The sequence below is a fragment of the Mesoplodon mirus genome, assembly GCF_964341445.2.
Source record: "Mesoplodon mirus genome assembly, chromosome: 2".
In the NCBI taxonomy this organism is placed as follows: domain Eukaryota; kingdom Metazoa; phylum Chordata; class Mammalia; order Artiodactyla; family Ziphiidae; genus Mesoplodon; species Mesoplodon mirus.
In genome coordinates, this window is record NC_138977.1 from 4597341 (window position 1) to 4621736 (window position 24396).

Below are 24396 nucleotides of genomic sequence, written 5' to 3' on the forward strand. Positions count from 1 at the left end.
TCTAGTCTCATAGCATTGTGGTCAGAAAAGATACTTGATACAATTTCAATTTTCTTAAATTTACCAAGGCTTGATTTGTGACCCAAGATATGATCTATCCTGGAGAATGTTCCATGCGCACTTGAGAAAAATGTGTATTCTGTTGTTTTTGGGTGGAATGTCCTATAAATGTCAACTAAGTCCATCTTGTTTAATGTATCATTTAAAGCTTGTGTTTCCTTATTTATTTTCATTTTGGATGATCTGTCCATTGGTGAAAGTGGGGTGTTAAAGTCCCCTACTATAATTGTGTTACTGTCGATTTCTCCTTTTATGGCTGTTAGTATTTGCCTTATGTATTGAGGTGCTCCTATGTTGGGTGCATAAATATTTACAATTGTTATATCTTCTTCTTGGATCGATCCCTTGATCATTATGTAGTGTCCTTCTTTGTCTCTTCTAGTAGTCTTTATTTTAAAGTCTATTTTGTCTGTTATGAGAATTGCTACCCCAGCTTTCTTTTGGTTTCCGTTTGCATGGAATATCTTTTTCCATCCCCTTACTTTCAGTCTGTATGTGTCTCTAGGTCTGAAGTGGGTCTGTTGTATACAGCATATATCTGGGTCTTGTTTTTGTATCCATTCAGCCAATCTGTGTCTTTTGGTGGGAGCATTTAGTCCATTTACATTTAAGGTAATTATCGATATGTATGTTCCTATTCCCATTTTCTTAATTGTTTTGGGTTCGTTATTGTAGGTCTTTTCCTTCTGTTGTGTTTCTTGCCTAGAGAAGTTCCTTTAGCATTTGTTGTAAAGCTGGTTTGGTGGTGCTGAACTCTCTCAGCTTTTGCTTGTCTGTAAACGTTTTAATTTCTCCATCAAATCTGAATGAGATCCTTGCTGGGTAGAGTAATCTTGGTTGCAGGTTTTTCTCTTTCATCACTTTAATTATGTCCTGCCACTCCCTTCTGGCTTGTAGAGTTTCTGCTGAGAGATCAGCTGTTATCCTGATGGGGATTCCCTTGTGTGTTATTTGTTGTTTTTGCCTTGCTGCTTTTAATATGATTTCTTTGTGTTTAATTTTTGACAGTTTGATTAATATGTGTCTTGGCGTATTTCTCCTTGGATTTATTCTGTATGGGACTCTCTGTGCCTCCTGGACTTGATTAACTATTTCCTTTCCCATATTAGGGAAGTTTTCAACTATAATCTCTTCAAATATTTTCTCAGTCCCTTTCTTTTTCTCTTCTTCTTCTGGAACCCCTATAATTCGAATGTTGGTGCGTTTAATGTTGTCCCAGAGGTCTCTGAGACTGTCCTCTGTTCTTTTCATTCTTTTTTCTTTATTTTGCTCTGCAGCAGTTATTTCCACTATTTTATCTTCCACCTCACTTATCCGTTCTTCTGCCTCAGTTATTCTGCTATTGATCCCGTCTAGAGTATTTTTTATTTCATGTATTGTGTTTTTAATCGATGCTTGATTCATCTTTAGTTCTTCTAGGTCCTTGTTAACTGTTTCTTGCATTTTGTCTATTCTATTTCCAAGATTTTGGATCTGGGAAATAGAATCTTGGATCATCTTTACCATCATTATTCTGAATTCTTTTTCAGGTAGACTGCCTATTACCTCTTCATTTGTTAGGTCTGGTGGGTTTTTATCTTGCTCCTTCTCCTGCTGTGTGTTTTTCTGTCTTCTCATTTTGCTTATGTTACTGTGTTTGGGGTCTCCTTTTTGCAGGCTGCCGGTTCGTAGTTCCCGTTGTTTTTGGTGTCTGTCCCCAGTGGCTAAGGTTGGTTTAGTGGGTTGTGTAGGCTTCCTGGTGGAGGGGACTAGTGCCTGTGTTCTGGTGGATGAGGCTGGATCTTGTCTTTCTGGTGGGCAGGTCCACGTCTGGTGGTGTGTTTTGGGGTGTCTGTGGACTTTTTATGATTTTAGGCCACCTCTCTGCTAATGGGTGGCGTTGTGTTCCTGTCTTGCTAGTTGTTTGGCATAGGGTGTCCAGCACTGTAGCTTGCTGGTCGTTGAGTGAAGCTGGGTGCTGGTGTTGAGATGGAGATCTCTGGAAGATTTTCGCCGTTTGATATTATGTGGAGCTGGGAGGTCTCTTGTGGACCAGTGTCCTGAAGTTGGCTCTCCCACCTCAGAGGCACAGCACTGACTCCAGGCTCCTCAATTTGGGATGATTTGTTGTCTATTCATGTATTCCACAGATGCAGGGTACATCAAGTTGATTGTGGAGCTTTAATCCGCTGCTTCTGAGGCTGCTGGGAGAGGTTTCCCTTTCTCTTCTTTGTTCTCACAGCTCCTGGGTCTCAGCTTTGGATTTGGCCCCGCCTCTGCGTGTAGGTCGCCGGAGGGCGTCTGTTCTTCGCTCAGGCAGGACAGGGTTAAAGGAGCAGCCTCTTCGGGGACTCTGGCTCACTCAGGCCGGGCGGGAGGGAGGGGCACGGAGTGCGGGGCGAGCCTGCAGCGGCAAAAGTCGGCGTGACGTTGCACCAGCCCGAGGCGCGCCGTGCGCTCTCCCAGGGAAGCCGCCCCTGGATCCCGGGACCCCGGCAGTGGCGGGCTGCACAGGCTCCCGGAAGGGCGGTGTGGGCAGTGACCTGCGCTCGCACACAGGCTTCTTGGCGGCGGCAGCAGCAGCCCCAGCGTCCCACGCCCGTCTCTGGGCTCCGCTCTTTCAGTCGCGACTCGCGCCTGTCTGTGGAGCCCCTTTAAGCAGCGCTCTTAATCCCCTCTCCTCGCGCACCAGGAAACCAAGAGGGAAGAAAAAGTCTCTTGCCTCTTCGGCAGCTCCAGAGTTTTCCCGGACTCCCTCCCGGCTAGCTGTGGCACATTAGCCCCCTTCAGGCTGAGTTCTCGCCGCCAACCCCAGTCCTCTCCCTGCGCTCTGACCGAAGCCCGAGCCTCAGCTTCCAGCGCCGCCCGCCCTGGCGGGCGAGCAGACAAGCCTCTCGGGCTGGTGAGTGCCGCTCGGCACCGATCCTCTGTGCGGGAATCTCTCTGCTTTGCCTTACCCAGGTATGTGGGGAGTTTCTTGCCTTTTGGGAGGTCTGGGGTCTTCTGCCAGCGTTCAGTAGGTGTTCTGTAGGAGTTGTTCCACGTGTAGCTGTATTTCTGGTGTATCTGTGGGGAGGAAGGTGATCTCCGCGTCTTACTCTTCCGCCATCTTACCCGGAAGTCTCTTTCATATTTTTCATCATTGGTGTATAGGAATGCAAGAGATTTCTGTGCATTAATTTTGTATCCTGCTACTTTACCAAATTCATTGATTGATTAGCTCTAGTAGTTTTTTGGTAGCATCTTTAGGATTCTTTGTGTATAGTATCATGTTAACTGCAAACAGTAGCAGTTTTACTTCTTCTTTTCCGACTTGGATTCTTTTTATGTCTTTTTCTTCTCTGATTGCTGTGGCTAAAACTTCCAAAACTGTGTTGGAGAATAGTGGTGAGAGTGGGCAACCTTGTCTTGTTCCTGATCTTAGTGGAAATGGTTTCACTTTTTCACCATAGAGAATGGTGTTGGCTGTGGATTTGTCATATGTGGCCTTTATTATGTTGAGGTAAGTTCCCTCTATGTGGGTTATTTTTAATAATAAATGGGTGTTGAATTTTGTCAAAAGTTTTTTCTGCATCTGTTGAGATGATCATATGGTTTTTCTCCTTTAGTTTGTTTCTATGGTTTGTCGCATTGATTGATTTTCGTATATTGAGGAATCCTTGAATTCCTGGGATAAACCCCACTTGATCATGGTGTATGATCCTTTTAATGTGCTGTTGGATTTTGTTTGCTAGTATCTTGCTGAGGATTTTTGCATCTGTGTTCGTCAGTGATATTGGCCTGTAGTTATCTTTTTTTGTGACATCTTTGTCTGGTTTTGGTATCAGGGTCATGGTGGCCTTGTGTAATGAGTTTGGGACTGTCCCTACCTCTGCTGTGTTTTGGAAGAATTTGAGAAGCATAGGTGTTAGCTCTTCTCTAAATGTTTGATAGTGTTCGCCTGTGAATCCATCTGTTCCTGGGCTTCTGTTTGTTGCAATATTTTTTTTTTTTTTTTTTTTTTTTTTTTTTTTGTTGTTGTTGTTGTTGTATGCGGGCCTCTCACTGTTGTGGCCTCTCCCGTTGCGGAGCACAGGCTCCGGACGCACAGGCTCAGTGGCCATGGCTCACGGGCCCAGCCGCTCCGCGGCATATGGGATCCTCCCAGACCGGGGCACGAACCCGTATCCCCTGCATCGGCAGGCGGACTCTCAACCACTGCGCCACCAGGGAGGCCCTGTTGCAATATTTTTAATCAGTTTCAACTTCAGTGCTTGTGATTGGTCTGTTTATATTTTCTATTTCTCCCTGGTTCAGTCTCAGAAGGTTGTGCTTTTCTAAGATTTTGTCCATTTCTTTCAGATTGTCCATTTTTTTGGCATATAGTTGCCTGTCGTAATCTCTCATGATCCTTTGTATTTCTGCTGTGTCAGTTGCTACTTCTCCTTTTTCTTTTTCTTTTTTTTTTGCGGTACACGGGCCTCTCACTGTTGTGGCCTCTCCTGTTGTGGAGCACATGCTCTGGATGTGCAGGCTCAGCGGCCATGTCTCATGGGCCCAGCTGCCCCACGGCATGTGGGATCTTCCCAGACTGGGGCACGAACCCATGTTCCCTGCATTGGTGGGCGGACTCTCAACCACTGCGCCACCAGGGAAGCCCTCCTTTTTCATTTTTAATTCTACTGATTTGAGTCTTCTCCCTGTGTTTCTTGATAAGTCTCACTGATTTTTTTTTTCCAATATCTTTATTGGAGTATAATTGCTTTACAATGGTTTGTTAGTTTCTGCTTTATAACAGAGTGAATTAGCTATACCATATATGTATATCCCCATATCTCCTCCCTCTTGCTTCTCCCTCCTACCCTCCCTGTCCCACCCCTCTAGGTGGTCACAAAATACCGAGCTGACATTCCTGTGCTATGTGGCTGCTTCCCACTAGCTATTTATTTTATCTTTGGTAGTGTGTATATGTCCATGCCATTTTCTTCCTTCATCCCAGCTTACGCGTACCCCTCCCCGTGTCCTCGCGTCCATTCTCTATGTCTGCATTTTATTCCTGTCTTGCCCCTAAGTTCTTCAGATCCATTTTTTTTCGATTCCATATACATGTGTTAGCATACGGAATTTGTTTTTCTCTTTCTAACTTACTTCACTCTGTGTGACCGACTCTAGGTCCATCCACCTCACTACAAGTAACTCAGTATCGTTTCTTTTCATGGCTCAGTAATATCCCATTGTATATATTTGCCACATCTTCTTTATCCATTTATTTGTCGATGGACACTTAGGTTGCTTCTGTGTGCTGACGATTGTAAATAGAGCTGCAGTGATGGCTGATGGTTTGTCAATTTTGTTTATGTTCTCAAAGAACCAGCTTTCAGTTTTATTTATCTTTGCTGTCATTTCCTTCATTTGTTTTTCATTTATTTCTGATCTGATATTTCTGATTTCTTTCCTTCCGCTATCTTCGGATTTTTTTGTTCTTCTTTTTCTAATTGCTTCAGGTGTAAGGTTAGGTTGTTTATTTTAGATGTTTCTTGTTTCTTGAAGTAGCCTTATATTACTATACACTTCCATCTTAGAACTGCTTTTGCTGCATCTCATAGGTTTTGGGTCATTGTGTTTTCATTGTCATTTGTTTCTATGTATTTTTTGATTTCCTCTGATTTCTTTAGTGATCTCTTGGTTGTTTTGTAGTGTATTGTTACCCTCCATGTGTTTGTATTTTTTACAGATGTTTTCCTATAATTGTTATCTAGTCTCATAGTGTTGTGGTTGGAAAATATACGTGATATGATATCAATTTTCTTAAATTTACCAAGGCTTGATTTGTGACCCAAGATATGGTCTATCCTGGAAAATGTTCCAAGAGCACTTGAGAAGAAAGTATATTCTGTTGCTTTTGGATAGAATGTCTTATAAATATCAATTAAGTCCATCTTGTTTAATGTATCATTTAAAGCTTGTGTTTCCTTATTTATTTTCATTTTGGATGATCTGTCCATTGGTGAAAGTGGGGTGTTAAAGTCCTCTCCTATGATTGTGTTACTGTCAATTTCCCTTTTTATAGCTGTTAGTATTTGCCTTGTGTATTGAGGTGCTCCTATGTTGGGTGCAAGATATTTACAATTGTTATATCTTCTTCCTGGATTGGTCCCTTGATCATTATGTAGTGTCCTTCTTTGTCTCTTGTGATAGTCTTTATTTTAAAGTCTATTTTGTCTGATATGAGAATTGCTACTCCAGCTTTCTTTTCATTTCCATTTGCATGTAATATCTTTTTCCACTCCCTCACTTTCAGTCTGTATGTGTCCCTAGGTCTGAAGTGGGTCTCTTGTAGACAGCATATATATAGGTCTTGTTTTTGTATTCATTCAGCCAGTCTGTGTCTTTTGGTTGGAGCATTTAAACCATTTACATATAAGGTAATTATCGATATGTATGTTCCTATTACCATTTTCTTAATTGATTTGGGTTTGTTATTGTAGGTCTTTTCCTTCTCTTGTGTTTCCTGCCTAGAGAAGTTCCTTTAGCATTTGTTGTAAAGCTGGTTTGGTTTAACTTTTGCTTGTCTATAAAGGTTTTAATTTCTCTGTCAAATCTGTATGAGATCCTTGCTGGGTCGAGTAATCTTGGTTGTAGGTTTTTCCCTCTCGTCAGTTTAAATATGTCCTGCCACACCCTTCTGACTTGCAAAGTTTTTGCTGAAAGATCAGCTCTTAACCTTATGGGGATTCCCTTGTATGTTATTTATTGCTTTTCCCTTGCTGCTTTTCATATTTTTTCTTTTCCTTTTTTTTTGAATTTTCTTTTATTTATTTTTTTTATACAGCAGGTTAATAATTTTTCTTTGTATTTAATTTTTGATAGTTTGATTAATATGTGTCTTGATGTGATTCTCCTTGGATTTATCATGTTTGGGACTTTCTGAACTTCCTGGACTTGATTGACTATTTCCTTTCCCATATTAGGGTAGTTTTCAGCTATAATCTCTTCACAGAGTTTCTCAGTCCCTCTCTTTGTCTCTTCTTCTTCTGAGACCCCTATAATTCGAATGTTGGTGTGTTTAATGTTATCCCAGAGGTCTCTGAGACTGCCCTGAATTCTTTTCATTCTTTTTTCTTTATTCTGCTCTGCAGTAGTTATTTCCACTATTTTATCTTCCAGGTCACTTATCCCTTCTTCTGCCTCAGTTATTCTGCTATTGATTCCTTCTAGAGAATTTTTAATTTCATTTATTTTGTTGTTCATCACCGTTTGTTTGCTACTTAGTTCTTCTAGGTCCTTTTTAAATGTTTCTTGTATTTTCTCCATTATATTTCCAAGATTTTGGATCATCTTTACTATCATTGCTCTGAATTGTTTTTTCAGGTAGACTGCCTATTTCCTCTTCATTTGCTTGGTCTGGTGGGTTTTTTCCTTGCTCTTTCATCTGCTGTGTGTTTCTCTGTCTTCTCATTTTGCTTAACTTAGTGTGTTTGGGGTCTCCTTTTCACAGGTTGCAGGTTTGTAGTTCCCGTTGTTTTTGGTGTCTGCCATTAGTGGGTAAGGTTGGTTCAGTGGGTTGTGTAGGCTTCTTGTTAGAGGGGACTGGTGCCTGTGTTCTGGTGGATGATGCTGGATCTTGTCTTTCTGGTCGGCAGAACCACATCCAGTGATGTGTTTTGGGGTGTCTGTGAACTTAGTATGATTTTAGGCAGTCTCTCTGCTAATGGGTGGGGTTGTGTTACTGTCTTGGTATTTATTTGGCTTGGGGTGTTCAGCACTGGAGCTTATTGGTTGTTGAGTGGAGCTGGTTCTTAACGTTGAGACGGAGATCTCTGGGAGAGCCTTAGCCAATTGATATTACGTGGGGCCACGAGGTCTCTGGTGGTCCAGTGTCCTGAACTCAGCTCTTGCACCTCAGAGGCTCAGGCGTGACACCCAGCCAGAGCGCCATGCCTTTGTCAGCCACATGGCTTTGTTTTATCCCTGCAATACCAGTGGTGTAGATCACTGAATTCAGGCTCTTTCAGATGTAAAGGGGGTTACCTGGTGCTGCTCTGGCCCTCCGGCCCTCCGTGGGCCCCAGATTCCGGCTGTGGTGCGTGAACTTCTTTCCTCCTTTCTGCTTTCCCGGGTGTGGATGTTGCAGTTTTAAATAAGGTGGTCAAGGTGGAGTCTAAAAGGGTGTGTTCCTATGAAATTATATGCAAGTGCAACCAGCAGTGGCGACAAAGGCAGTTACAGGAAAATAGGTAGATATTTTGTACCAGAGAAATCCTAAAGTGGATTCCAAGTGGGGAGTAAGCAGAGTGGTTTCCCTAGTTGTTTTTGCTGTTTTATATAAGACTGTCTTCTCCCCCACTTTATATACATTGAGAATAAATACTTCATAGTCCTAAGAACTTGTTTCGTCTAAAACATGCCACCTTGCCAACAGCCCATCTGCTTCCATTCTAGCCTCTCTACTACCTTGAATTATTGTTCTGAAATGCTCAACTAGGGATTTCTCTACAAAATAAGTTTGGAAAAATAGATTCATATCAGACTATGACATTTATTTTAAATTTGAAACTTATATTAAGTTACTGAGTTCTTACATTTTCAGGAGAAATAGTTTGTTTTTTCCATCCCAGTTGTTGTAAAGTGTATTGATATAGTCTTCTTGATAAAGGGTTATTAGCCTCCAGAAGTAGGTACCACCTGGACTACTTCTAAACTGAGAAGGATCTAGATTGGCTTTAAATATGTATGAAGCCTGTTAAAGAATACTGAAAAGTTTATTTAAAAATACTCTTTAGTTAGTGATCAGTCTGCTCTTCCTCAGACTTCAGGCTGTGTATTCTATGATGTTAGACCCTTTGTGTCTCTTACTCAAAGTTGTTACTGAGGGCTTTACCTCAGAAAGGAGCAGAGAGATATCAATTTAAGGATTTTTGTGATACTGATTTATTGGCTATTGTGTGTGTGTGTGTGTGTGTGTGTGTGTGTGTGTGTGTGTGATGTGAGCAAAGAGGTAGTTACATGGACAGTTATGTAATACTTCTACAATGTAAGAATAAAGAGTATGTTTATAAGTGAAATTATAGTCTGAGAAGTGAGGTTTTATTAGTTTTGATAATACTGAAGGAAGACTTTGGAAACAACTTTTTCCTCTCAGATTTGGTTTGTGTCAATTCTCTGTGGTTAATTCTAAAGAAATTACGATGTTAGAGAGATTGCCAATTCAGACACATTGCTTCCATATTCTCAGTTGTTAGGGTGCAGAAAAGTGGTAACTTTCCTTTCCTATCAATGGTAAAGATGTTTAGTAGAGAAAATCTGTCAGTTGCTGCTAATGGGGTCACAGAAAGCCCAGGAAACAGAGTATAATATTGGAAAACTCTTGGTGAAAATGTGCGTATGTGCTTACCCAAGGTCTAGACTAGTATAATCCGTTGTGGACAATGGGCTGTAATGTAGTTATGGGAGATGGTTGTCATCGTTGGTGTTATTTATTGAGCTGGTACCATGAATCTTTCTTAGTTGGTCACCTGATAGGGCTGTTTACGTCCTAGGGCTGACACAAGCACTTCTTATTTCTCCTTGTGCTGTAGGTATAAATTATACGTAGTGTTTCTTCTTAATAATAAAATATGTGAATCAGTTTGTGCTCTGCATTTAGAGATTTACTTTACTAAATAGTAAGCCTACCATTTTGAGACTGCTTATTATAATTAAAAATTTAACTCACCCATAATTCTGTGTTGGAAAGAATAGTTTTCATAACTGTTAGTTAAAATTACAGTTGCTAAATACTGTATAATTTGTATAGTTGAGAAAATATGCACATAGATGGAAAATATTGGCCCCATAGAAAAGCAACAATTCTTTATTCATTTAGAAATCTTATTACTTATTTTGTGAAGTCATTTCTATATTTTCCATAATAAAAGGAAAAGTCATATTTATGTGTCCAATTTAAAAAAAATGGGAGGCATGTAGTGAGGGCCTTCTGAAATATTGGATTTTAAAATCATTTTTTAAATTATGAAGGAAAAATATTTATGCTTCCTTTCTTCTTTGGAAGTAATATTAAATACTTTATATACATTCTAATCAAATTTTAAAATATTCTTTTAAATAAATAAGGTTAGACAGTAATATTTTGTATTATGTAGTGAAAATTTTTGAAACTTACATTTCTGACATAGTTGTTTAATCTAAAATGTCTAGAGTTTTACTTTAAATTACCTAGATACATTTAGATACTTGAGAATCTTTACTTTAAAGCATCGTCACAAACTATCCGTTTATCAAATAATGATTGAGTACAGTTGGGGTCCCACACGGGTCCGCAGCCTGTTAAGAACTGGACCACACAGCAGGAGGTGATGGCGGAAGGGCGAGTGAAGCTTCATCTGCCGCTGCCCATCGCTCCCCATCGCTCCCCATTGCTCGCATTACCACCTGAGCCATTGGTAACATTACTGCCTGAACCATCGCTCGCATCCCCTCCATCGCTTGCATTACTGCCTGATCCATTGCTTGTAGTACCACCTGAACCATCACACCCCCCATCCCCACCCCCCGTGGAAAAATTGTCTCCCACGAAACTGGTCCCTGGTGCTAAAAAGGTTGCAGACTGCTAGAGTACAGTCTACCTGAACAGTACCTCTTAGGTGCTATAGTTGATTAAAAAAGAAGAATAGGTAAAAGATGTGCTTCCTTAATCACTTGTGGTATGATATGGAGGACAGAGTAATATAGGTAGCAATTGAATGGAATTTTTATGATACCGTGTAAACAAGTAAAATTATGTATACAATAAGCATTAGGTATAAGTTGGCCTAAAATAAAGGCCTTTATAGAATTGTGGAATATTCCTTAGAGGGAAAGAAGATTCAGCTGGATCTTATGGAAATTAAGACTTTGGATGTAAAGAAAGGACAGAAAATAAATTGCGGGTGGTTTTGGCACTCATTTTCCATCATTCATTTAGTACTTATTTATTGATTGTAGTCCATGTGTCAGGCACTGTTCTGGAGACAGAAGATGTAGTTGTGAATAAGACTTTGCTGACATACATATTGGAGAGGACAAATAATAAATGAATGAACAAATAAGATAATTCAGATAGTAATAAATGCCTATAAGAAAACAATACAGGATAAGGTTATGAGAGTGAAGAGGGGAGAGTTCATAGGGAAGCCAATATAGCATGTCAAGAGGAGATTTGTGAAGAACTGACACTTGATTTGAATGAAGAGAAGTAGCCAAACAGTTTGAGATCTAGATCACAACCTTTTAAGGTAAGGAAATATCAGGAACAAAGGCCTTGAGGAGGGAATGATGTTTGTGAATTATTGAAACAAATAAAAGGCCTGAGTGGCTGGAGCAAAAAAGGAGAGAGTGAGGTTTGGAAATGTCAAAAGTATCCATGTTTCTGATCGCATAGGTCCTTGTAGGCTGTGGTCAGAAATTTGGTTTTAATTTACTTTGGTAAGAATATGTTGCAGAGTTTTAAACAGAGGAGTGGCATGATGTGACTTAGGGTTTTATGTTTCATTTTTTTGATGGTGACATTTAAATGTTTATTTTTAACTGTGGTAAAATACACATGATATAAAACTTAACCACTTTAACCATTTTAAAGTGTACACTTCCGTGGCATTAAGTACATTCACTTTTACATGCACAGCCACTGTCAGCATCCATCTCCAGAACTCTTTTCATCTTACTATACTGAAACTCTATACCCATTCCTTCCTACCACTGGCAACCACTGTTGTACTTTCTGTCTTTATGAATTTGACTACTCTAGGCATCTCATATTAGTAGAATCATACAGTATTTATCCTTCAGTGTCTGGCTTTTTTTCACTTAGCATAATATCTTTAGGGTTCATGCATGTTGTAGCACATATTAGAATTTCCTTCCTTTTAAAGGCTGAGTAATATTCCATCATATATATATACCACATTTTACTTATCGTTTCACCCATTGATGGACACTGAGTTGCTTCCACCTTTTGGTTTTTGTGAGTAATGCTGCTAGTCCCTGCTTTGGATTCTTTGGCTATATACCCGGAAGTGGAATTGCTGGTCATATGACACATGTATGATTCATATGAGATATGGATCATATTTTAATTTTTAAAATTAAATATGAAGAACTGCCATACCGCTTTCCTTAGTGGCTGCACAATTTTACATTCCCACCCACAGTGCACAAGGGTTTCAATTTCTCCATATCCTTGCCAACATTAATTTTCTGGGGTTTTTTGATAGTAACCATCCTAATGAGTGTGAGGTAGTATTTCATTGCGGTTTTCATTTGGCATTTCTGTAGTGATTAGTGATGTTTAGCCTCTTTTCTTGTGTTATTAGCTATCTTATATCTTCTCTACAGAAATAGCTATTCAGTAGTTTGCCCAGTTTTGAATTTAGTTATTTATTTTTTATTGTTGTTGAGTTGTAGGAGTTTTTCATATATTTTGGATATTAGCCCCTTATCAGGTATATGATTTACAAATATTTTCTCCCATGCTGTGGATTGCCTTTTTACTTTGTTGATTATGTCCTTTGATGCATAGAAGTTTTAAATTGTGATGTAGTTTAATTATTTTTTTCTTTTGTTGCCTGTGCTCTTGCTGTCATATCCAAGAAATTAGCTTTTCACCTGTGTTTTCTTCTAAGAGTTTTATATTTGTAGGTATTATATTTAGATCTTTAATCCATTTGAGTCAATTTTTATACATGGCCTAAGATAAAGGTCCAACATCATTCTTTTGCGTGTGGTTATGCACTTTTCTGTACACCATGAGCTATGTTTTTAAAAGAATGAATGAACTGTGGGGAATTCCCTGGCGGTTCAGTGGTTAGGACTCCATGCTTTCATTGCTGAGGGCCCAAGTTCAGTCTCTGGTCGGGGAACTAAGATCCCACAAACCACACAGTGTGGCAAAAAGGGGGATAATAAATAAATAAATAAATAAATAATGAATTGTGATAGGGTAAGGGTATGGGGCAAGAATGGAAGCAGATATATCAATGAAGATATTACTGAAATATTTCAGACAAGAGGTGAAGGTGGCTTAGACTGATGTGATAGCAGTGGTGATATGTGATATATTTAAGAGTTAAAGCAGTAGAACTTGCCTTCATGATTTGGATTTGGAGGTGAGGGAAGGATAAATCAAGAATTACTCTTAGGGTTATACTTAAGGGGACTTAGGAGCTATTTATTGAAATAGGAAAAAATGAGGTAGGGATAGGGGAAGAGTTTTTATTGACAGTGGGTAGGTAAAATCAAGAGTTCTGTTTTGGAAATGTTAAATTTGAAATGCCCATTGCGTATACAAGTGAAGATTTCAGTTCGACAGTTGACTATGTGGGTTGAAAGTACAGGGAACCAAGAGTAGGGTTAGAGATACAGGAATCAGCAGCATGCAGGTGAGATTTGAAGGCTATAGGATGGATGAAATAATTTCGATAGAGGAAAGGTTACAGAACTAAGCTCTGGGAAACTACAAAATTTAGAGGTAGTACAAGAAGGAGGCAGTAGGAGAGGAGACAGTGAAGAAGCAGCTCCTAAGGAGAAGAACCAGGAATGTGCTATATCGCATTGAAGACGATGAGAGAAGAAAACGTACTTAGAACAGTTACCTTGCTATTTGCATGTAGTCCTAACTTCCCAGGTTAGATTGTACACTCCCTGTGGACAGTTCTATGTATCTTTGTATTCCTCACATATAGTGCCCTAGAATTACCTGGCATAAGCAAACGTTCAAAGAGTTCATTTTCCATGCAAACACTGCTAGTCCCCGAGCAGTGATCAGGCACTGTTCTGTATCTGGAGATAGTAAGGTTAATTTACTCAGGGTTGGTGCAATCTGGAATGGAAAACAGACTTGTGAATATGTAATTGAGATGCTGTCAAACAGAATGATACAGTGTAATAAGTACTACAAAAGAGGCATGTGTACCTTTTGGTTTTTAGTTCTGTGGAGGGAAAACATATGTAGGATCAGAAAAGGTTTTATGTAGTTAAATCTTGAGTTTTGCTTTGAAGGATTAATAAGATAAGCAAGATGGAATAGGAAGTGATGTGTTTCCTGGCTGAGAGAATAGTAGGGACAGATGTGAAGTGGTATAAAAGTACAGGTATAATGTTTGAGAAAGCAGTCTTATGGTATAAAGGAGTAGCACAATTTCTGGAGATGGTGGGAAGGTAGTTAAAACTTTAAAAAAGTGTACAGTGATGATCAGATTTTCATTTCAGAAAAATGACCCTGATGAGGCATTGGCTGGAATAATGAGATTAATGGAAGGACATTTGATTGGAGGCTATTGTAAAAATTGAAGCCATGATGGTGAGTGCCTGAGGCACTGGAAAATGTTACAGAGCTTTTAGAGTTATTGCAGAGGTAGAATGGACAGTACCTGGTCTACTGAAAGTGAAGGATGATGAGGAAGGAAGAGTCAAATATGACTGATATTTCTAGCTTCAGTAACTAGGTAAATAGCAGTGATGTTAGCAGTCAGGGTAGAGGAGGAAAGAATGCATGATCTCTGAATAAGGGACTAGTTTCGTAAATTATGTTACATTCCACCCTCAACAGTTCTCTGTATGATAATGGTGTACCATTAAGTAAAATAAATAGCTTTCTATAGTATGACTCCTTTATACATGTGTACATAAATATTTATATACACACATACATATTTACTATGTATACACATGTATACCACGGATACCATGTATGTTTTTATAAGTTTAGAAAAATGTAAGGACAGGAGCCATAAACTGTTAATGGTTGTGTGGATTATTCTGAAAACTGGATAGCAAAGGGGGTTGGGGCCTTTCCATTGTTGCTTCATTATTTAAGTGTTGCATGATTTTTTTTTTTTTACATCATATGTTACCTTTATGCAAAGCACCAAAACAAAACAAAACAAGACAGTATGATCTGTCTGTCTATCTAGATATCTGTACATTGTGTCCATCTTGAAAAAAAATAGCAGGAAGGGGTGTTTTGGTTCTCTTCAGAATCTAACACATTTTCCCCTCTTCATAACTTTTTGTTCATGCTGTTGTCCACAGTGACATTTCCTCTTCTTTGTGCTTTTGCCCTTGATTTAAGGCTCATCTTTATGCTCTAGCTCTCTGTTGGTGCTTTTTTTTTTTTTTTATCTTGAGGAGCTCATAGGGCTCTTGGCTTCCACTGAATTATGATAGCACATATATTCTTATGTCCTAATTGTATTTGTATTTCTTACATATAGGTACATAACAAATTCCCACAAACGTTGCAGCGTGAAACAACATACATTTTCTATCTTATAATTTCTTTGGCTCAGGCATCTGGGCACAGCTCAGCTGGACCCTCAACTGAGAATTTTACAAGTCTGCAATAATGGTATTAGACAAGCTGTGTTCTTCTCTGGAGGTTGGAGTCCTCTTATAAGCTCACATGGTTGTTGGCAGAATTCAGTTCCTTTCACCTTTAGGACCGACGTCTCCATTTTCTTGCTGGCTGTCACTAGATCTCAGCTCCTAGAGGCTATCCTAGCCCCTTGTCACATGGCCCTCTCACGCCATGGCAGCTTACTTTTTCAAGGCTGGTGGGAGAATCTCTTGTCAACCAAGGCAGAGCCTATGTAATGTAACATATCACAGGAGTGTCTATCCCATCATCTTTGCCATATTCTATTTCCTAGAACCAAGTCCAAGATTCTGCCCAGGTTAAACTCGTGGAATGGGGTCATACAAGACCTTGACTCATTGGAGGTCACCTTAGAGTGTATCCACCATAGCACATCTATTCGTATTTAAAGCTGGAGAGGACCTCAGTGTTCTCTTCCTCTCCAACTAAAATATAAGGAAAGTTCATCTCCAGTGCTTAGCATCTTTATAGCATAGTAGGTATTGAATAGATATTTGACAGTGATTCAAAAGGCAGAGGGAATCGTGCACAAAAATGTTAATAGATCAGAGTAAATACTCAGAAGAGTTATTCAGTTATGTTGTGTATGAAATGGTTAAGGCTTGGTATTTTAGGACATGGTGAAATTGAGAGCATAAATTAAATCTGGAAATATTACGGAGGAGATATTGGCAGTATTTGCTGATTGATTAGGGACCTGGAGGAAGGTGGTAGCGAAGAGGGAGGGACTAGAATAACTTTGAGGTTGCTCGTTTGGGGACTGAGAGGCTGGTGTGCCAGTGACTAATCAATTCAATTAATATTAGAGTGCTGTGAGGCAGTATATTGATTTTAAATTCACAATGTGGTTTTTGGTCTCTAGAGAGTAACTAAAGCACAAACCAATATTTCACATCTACACTATGAAAGCAGTTGCTTTCTCTATCTGTAGAGTCATAGGAAGTTATTCATTAGCAGGTTTTAAAATTGCACTAGGGATTGTTTTTATCTGTAATGCCTGAATGTGTACTGTTTACCCTAATGATGCTACCCAAAAATCATAGATAGGACATTGCATTAACTTCTAAAGTGACTGGGAGACAGTTTGGGGTTAATGGAGAGGGTCTGACAGACCTGGAATCAAATTATAAGTAGTGTATATGAACTTAATAGAGATATGGAAAAAGTGGTAGAAGAGCAGGAAGCCTTTTTATTTTCCTTAGGGATTTTCTCTTTTCCTTTCTTTTAATTATTGCTTGTTGTAAAACTTAGAATAGGGAAATATGAGGAGGAAGACATACAGCCTAACTTTCTAGAGAAGGGGGTGAAACACTTTTTTTTGTAAAGGGCCAGATAGTAAGTATTTTAGACTTTGCAGGCCATATGGTCTCTGTCACTACTACTCAACTTTAGTATTATAATGTGATAACAGCCATAGATAATAAACAGATGGGCATGGCATGGCATGGCTTTGTTCCAATAAAACATTATTAACAAAAATAGTTGGCAGGCCAGATTTGGCTCACAGGCCATAATGCTAGTAATTCTGACCTTACTCTCAATGACTGGAAATTTGGTATATTCCCTTTCATATTTTTCCCAAACGCATATTGTACATAATATTCTTCAAAAACGTTTTCCACTTAATAATATACTGTGGAAAAACTTCTGTTGTTAATCCAGAAGAATCTATCTCATTATATGATTGTATATTTTGGTTCTTTCAGTTTTTCACTCTTATTGAGTACAGCTTCCTTGCACACACACGCGTCTTTCTGCACTTGTGAGCACATATTCATACGGCCAGTTACAAGGAGTGTAACGACTGCTTTGTATCAAAGTCTATGCATACTTAATTTATACGTATTTTTAAAGTTAATATTTATTGGAGTACACGGTAGTTGATTTACAATGTTGTGTTACTTTCAAGTGTACAGCAAAGTGAATCAGTTATACATATACATATATCCACTATTTTTAGATTCTTTTCCCATATAGGTCATTACAGGGTATTGAGTAGAGATACCGCTCAATACTCTGCGACACAGTAGGTTCTTATTAGGCATCTATTTTATATATAGTAGTGTGTATATGTCAATCCCAATCTCCCCATTAATCCCTCCCCCTCCCTTTGGTAACCATAAGTTTGTTTTCTACATCTGTGTTAATTTATATTTTTGAGAAAAATGTTGCTACAGGGACTTCCCTGGTGGCACAGTGGTTAAGAATCCACCTGCCAATGCAGGGGACATGGGTTTGAGCCCTGGTCCGGGAAGATCCCACATGCCGTGGAGCAACTAAGCCCGTGCACCACAACTACTGAGCCTGCGCTCTAGAGCTCGCGAGCCACAACTGCTGAGCCCGCACACCTAGACCCTTGCTCCACAGCAAGAGAAACCACTGCAATGAGAAGCGCACACACCGCAACGAAGAGTAGCCCCAGCTCGCTGCAACTAGAGAAAGCCTGTGTGCAGCAACGAAGACCCAGTGCAGCCATAAATGAATAAAGAAATACATTTATTTATTTATTTATTTTAAAAAAGTTGCTACAAAGAGATGCAAGGACCCCATGGAATGTCTGTAGACATGCCGTTGTTGATGACTGTTGGGTCTAACTTTTATAGGTGGGCCTTATCTAATTGCAGTTTAGCTACTCTTGCTATTGACATAAAGAACATAATCGTAGCCCTGCCCATTCTATCTCTCCAGTTCCTTTAAAGAAGGGAGTTTAGAAGACTTTTACATAACATATTCCAGAAGACTCCCATTTCGATAAAATGAATCATTCTGTTGGTATTTATGGTAGGTGAATGGTATTATGGAAGCATTTACCAAAGATGGCTCAATTGTTTATATATTCAGGGTATGTTTTTGTAATGTTTAAAAGTGTATGGTCATTACTAGCATTCAGTATGAATCATTATATGGAGAGGTCTGTAGTATCACCAAAGTTAATCACCTGTTAAACTGTTGACTTCTATTACCATAAATTAGTTAAAAACATTTTTTATAGAGAATATTTTTTTAAATATTAATTTTATTAGCATTTATTTTTGGCTGCGTTGGGTCTTTGTTGCTGCATGTAGGCAAGCGGGGGCTACTCTTCGTTGGGGTGCGCCAGCTTCTCATTGCAGTGGCTTCTCTTGTTGCAGAGCATGGGCTCTAGGTGTGTGGCCTTCAGTAGTTGTGGCGTGCAGGCTCTGTAGTTGTGGTGCACGGGCTTAGCTGCTCCACGGCATGTAGGATCCTCCTGGACCAGGGCTCAAACCCGTGTCCCCTGCATTGGCAGGCGGATTCCCAACCACTGCGCCCGCCACCAGGGAGGCCCCCAAAAATATTTTTTTATACAAGATGATTCACATGGTATATATTCTTTGGTGTGCCTTTGCTTAACACTTTTAGTGAAATTAACTTTCTTGTGCATAACAGTAGTTGTTTCTTTTTAATGTTTTATTATATGAATATTCCACCATTTATAAAATTCATTTTATTAATGGGCATTTGGGTAGTTGCTGGTGTTTGGCTGTTATAAATAAAGTTGCTGTAAACATTCTGTTAAGTATATTTTGTGATTGTGAGAGTCCTTGTAGTTTCATATCCTTGCCAAATTTTGATACTAGAGTCTTTTTAAATATAGTGATTCTGGTGGGGTGTAGTGTATTTTTTATGGTTTTAATTTGTATCTCCCTGATGATTAGTAATCCTGAACACCTCAACACCTTTTCATGAACTTATTTGCCATTTGGAAATCTTTTGTGAAGTGCTTATTTGTGTATTTGCTTGTTGTTATTTATTGTGATTATTGCCTTTTCTTTATTTCTGAGATTTTCTTATGTATTTCAGATATAATTTCCTTGTTGACTATAAGTATTCCAAATCTCCCTTCCTAAAGTTTGGCTTTTAATTCTCTTAATGTTGGCTTTCATAAGCATAAATAATTAATTTTATCAATTTTCTTCTTTATGGTATGTGTACTTTATATTTTGTTAAAGAAATCTTTATTTTAACCTAAGTCATGAAGATACTCTCTTATGTAATCTTCCTCTAGAAGTGTTTAGGTCTTGTATATGATCCATTTAGAATTGATCTGTTTGTATGGTTTGAGATAGTAGTCAAGGTTAATTTTGTCCATATGAACGTCAGTTGATGGATGCAGGACCAGTTCTTGAAATACTCCATCTTCCTCTTATTGCAGTAAATATGAAATCTGGTGGAAAATATAATATATATATTTGTGTATTAAATATTTATATAAAATATATTTCCATATTAAATATTTATATATAACATTTATATAATTATTTATATATTAAATATATATATATTTGTTTGTGCACCTTCTTTTCTGTTTCATTGGTTTGTTCATCTGTCTTTGCCCCGATACCACATTGTCTTAATTACTGTATCTTTATAATAAATCCTAATATTTGATAGTGTAAGTCCTCTATTAGGATTATGATTCTTATTCCTCCTCTTTTCCCTTCTTCAAGAGTGTCTCAGATATTCTTTGTTCTTTACATTTTCCTATAACTTTTAGAATAAAGTTGCCAAATTACACAGAAAGACCTGCTAAGATTGGGATTGGGATTCATTATGATGCCAAAAACTTGGCCTTTGTGCACTGGAACCGAATCGAATCTCAGAGACAGAGTTTTCGGTGAAATAGAAAAGAATAGTTTTATTTCTTTGCCAGGCAAAGGGGGACACAGTAGGGTCCTGCCCTCAAAAACTGTGTGTCCCAGCCTGGGCAGGGTCACTGATAAGATCAGGGTGTGCGCAGGCCCCTTTAATCTGGTCTCTGGTAATTTCTTGATGAGCTTCTCTGGTTCCTTTAATCTGGCCACTGGTGCTCTTCTCTGGAATGAAGAATGCCGACATCTTCCATTTGTTGGGGGTTTTAGTTCTATAAAGAGCACAAAAGATATTGTTCTGTATATCACTTGAGGCAGAACCAGGACCCTGCCCCAAAGCTGCACTATTGTTTTTCGGCAGCTCCTCCCTTGTATCTGCATCCTCTCCCTTCCCTGATTAGCAACTGCTTGAGTCTCCCCTTCGGAACTTAGGGAAGGCCATGGAGGCTGGAGTGTGTTCCGTACAAACAAGGAACGGGGGACACAGGAAGGCTTCTGTATCCAGGAGCGCCACAGGGTCCTGCTTGGGTTTTTTTTGTTTGTTTCTATTTCATTTATTTCTTCTCTGATCTTTATGATTTCTTTCCTTCTACTAACTTTGGGTTTTGTTTGTTCTTCTTTCTCTAGTTCCTTTAGGTGTAAGGTTAGATTGTTTATCTGAGATTTGTGTTGTTTCTTGAGGTAAGTTTGTATTGCTATAAACTTCCCTCTTAGAACTGCTTTTGCTGCATCCCATAGGTTTTGGGTCATTGTATTCTCATTGTCATTTGGTTCTAGGTATTTTTTGATTTCCTGTTTGATTTCTTCAGTGACCTCTTGGTTATTTAGTAGTGTATTGTTTAGCCTCCATGTGTTTGTGTTTTCTACGGTTTTTTCTCTGTAATTTATTTCTAGTCTCCTAGTGTTGTGGTCAGAAAAGATGCTTGATACAATTTTAATTTTCTTAAATTTACCAAAGCTTGATTTGTGACCCAAGATGTGATCTATTCTGCAGAATGTTCTGTGTGCACTTGAGAAGAAAATATAATCTGTTTTCAGGTGGAATGTCCTATAAATATCAATTAAAACTATCTGGTCTATTGTGTCATTTAAAGCTTGTGTTTCCTTATTTTCTGTTTGGATGATCTGTGCATTGCTGTAAGTGAGGTGTTAAAGTCCCCCACTATTATTTTATTACTGTTGATTTCCTCTTTTATAGCTGTTAGCAGTTGCCTTATGTATTGAGGTGCTCCTCTGTTTGGTGCATATATATTTATAATTGCTATATCTTCTTCTTGGATTGATCCCTTGAACATTATATAGTGTCCTTCCTTGTCTCTTGTAACATTTGTTATCTTAAAGTCTATTCTATCTGATATGAGTATTGCTACTCTAGCTTTCTTTTGATTTCCATTTGCATGGAATATCTTTTTCTGTCCCCTCACTTTCAGTCTGTATGTGTCTCTAGGTCTGAAATGTGTCTCTTGTAGACAGCGTACATGTGGGTCTTGTTTTTGTATCCATTCAGCGAGCCTGTGCCTTTTGGTTGGAGCATTTAATCCATTTATATTTAAGGAATTATATGTATGTTCCTGTTACAATTTTCTTAATTGTTTTGGGTTTGTTTTTGTAGGTCATTTTTTTCTCTTGTGTTTCCCACTTAGAAAAGTTCCTTTAACATTTGTTGTAGAGCTGGTTTGGTGGTGCTGAATTCTCTTAGCTTTTGCTTGTCTGTAAAGCTTTTGATTTCTCCATCAAATCTGAATGAGATCCTTGCGGGGTAGAGTATTCTTGGTTGTAGGTTCTTCCCTTTCATCACTTTAAATATATTGCGTCACTCCCTTCTGGCTTGCAGAGTTTCTGCTGAGAAATCAGCTGTTAACCTTATGGGAGTTCCCTTGTATGTTATTTGTTGTTTTTCCCTTGTTGCTTTCAGTAATTTTTCTTTGTCTTTAATTTTTGCCAATTTGATTACTATGTGTCTCAGCATGTTTCTCCTTGGGTTTATCCTGCCTGGGACTCTCTGCACTTCCTGGACTTGGGTGGCTATTTCCTTTCCCATGTTAGGGAAGTTTTCGACTATAATCTCTTCATATATTTTCTCGGGTCCTTCCTCTCTCTCTTCTCATTCCGGGACCCTAAAATGCGAATGTTGTTGCATGTAATGTTGTCCCAGAGGTCTCTTAGGCTATCTTCATTTCTTTTCATTCTTTTTTCTTTATTCTGTTCCACAGCAGTGATTTCCACCATTCTGTCTTCCAGGTCACTTATCTATTCTTCTGCCTCAGTGATTCTGCTACTGATTCCTTCTAGTATATTTTTCATTTCATTTATTGTATTGTTCATCTCTGTTTGTTTGTTCTTTAATTCTTCTAGGTCTTTGTTAAACATTTCTTGCATCTTCTCGATCTTTGCCTCCATTCTTTTTCCGAGGTCCTGGATCATCTTCACTATCATTCTGAATTCTTTTTCTGGAAGGTTGCCTATCTCCACTTCATTTAGTTGTTTTTCTGGGGTTTTATCTTGTTCCTTCATCTGGACATGGTCCTCTGCCTTTTCATTTTGTCCATCTTTCTGTGATTACGGTTTTCGTTCCGCAGGCTGCAGGATTGTAGTTCTTCTTGCCTCTGCTGTCTGCCCTTTGATAGATGAGGCTATCGAAACTTTACTGTCTTGATTTTCTGTGAGTTGGCTTCTGTTTGGTTTTCATTCACTTGGTGTTGTCTCTTATTTTACCTGTTCACTGGTGATTTTTAAAAAAATATTTTATTAGAGTATAGTTGATTTACAATGTTGTGTTAGTTCCTGCTGTACAGCAAAGTGAATCAGTTATGCATATACATATATCTACTCTTTTTTAGATTCTTTTCCCATATAGGTCATTACAGACTATTGAGTAGAGTTCCCTGTGTTATATACAGTAGGTACTTATCAGTTATTTTATTATATAGTAGCATGTATATGTCACATTCATTTGTGATTGAATGTTGGACATTGTATTTAATAATGCAGGAAATTGTATTTAAAAGTCTCTAGATGATGATATTTTCCTGTAGAGAGGATTTCCTTTTGATTTTTGATTAACAGTTAAATTTGGTGCCAATTATGTTAATTTAACACTGAGCTGATCCAAAGGTGGAATTTTTAAAATCTTTGTGAGAGTTTGCCTTACTCACAGTTTGCCTCCTCCTATCTCGCAGCCCTTCTAGGTCTTCTTAAAGCCCAGGGTTTTACAATGAGTCTACAGCACTCTTCTTTATGTTTTTTTTTTTTTTCTTCTCACCAGATGAGATTCTGAAAATTTTGTTTAGTTATTTGGCTGCCAGTTAATCTACGTGCAAATCCCATAATGTTGTTAGAGGGTCTGTTTTCATGTTTTTGAGAACTGTTTTCTGTTTCCTGGGGTATACTTGGACTCCTTTTGTAAGCCTTGGTAAACTACTAGGATTCCTCTACCCTGACAGGTTGTAAAATTCAATTTTTGTCTCCCAGCTCTGTAAGACTTATAACAGCTCTGTTTAGCTTCTCTGTTCCCGCCTGTCAATAGTAAATGTGTCAATGGGAAAGGTCATGCTGAACATCTTCTCTAGGATTCTGGCTGTTTAAATATTGGCTACCTTGGAAACTCTCCAATACCTTAAAAAAGATTAAAAGATAAATTTAATCTAGCATTTTCAGTTGCTTTTCTTGGATAGTTAGTTTGATAAAAGCAAATCTGCTGTTGCCAGAAGGATAACTTTTTGCTGTTATGTTCTTCAATTATTTAGTGTAAAATAATGGTCCTTCGTTTGGTATGATGTCAGAAAAGGAGAGTAAATGTTCTTCCCTCTCCCAGGTAGTAAAATACACCACCTTTGAGCAGTGAATAATCATATATGTCATGTGTATACATATATTTATTTGACAATGTTTATCTCTTTATAGGTTGCTTAGCCAAACCATGAAGGATCACCTAGTAAGAGTAGCAAATGAAGCTGAATTTATCCTGAGCAGGCAGCGAGCAGAGGATATTCACAGACATGCGGAATTTGAGGTAGGTTAAACCTAGGAGTTGTGTGAAGAAGGTACCATTTTAAAATGTTAGTCATGGGAAACTATGTAGGTAAAATGGCAGCATGGTCTTAGCAAACATGTATTATCAAAAAATTAAAAATATATTTGTGAGAGAATCATGGGGATTCTAGGCAGATAGTGCAACACTCTGTAGCCTTGGCTTTGATAATTTTCCAATAAAGTAAATAGTGAAGGATTTTTGCCCTCTCTAGGCAAGACAGAGCTAGTTAACTGGAAATGAAAAACCCTATGGTAGATAAGATCCTTTAGGTTTCTAGAGAGAAGCTGAACAAGTGGCATGAAGTTTCTTTAACCTTGAGGTGGTAG

General features: G+C 38.6%; 1 protein-coding gene across 3 annotated transcripts in view; it reads left to right on the plus strand.

The window, feature by feature from the left end:
• The window catches only part of LRBA (LPS responsive beige-like anchor protein), an 826328-nt gene that overhangs the window by 326793 nt on the left and 475139 nt on the right, over positions 1–24396 (plus strand). For all 3 annotated transcript variants that reach the window (XM_082611157.1, XM_082611155.1, XM_082611156.1), the window contains exon 36: positions 23941–24049. In XM_082611157.1, the coding sequence (XP_082467283.1) occupies positions 23941–24049 (109 nt within the window). The remainder of the gene's footprint in view (positions 1–23940; positions 24050–24396) is intronic.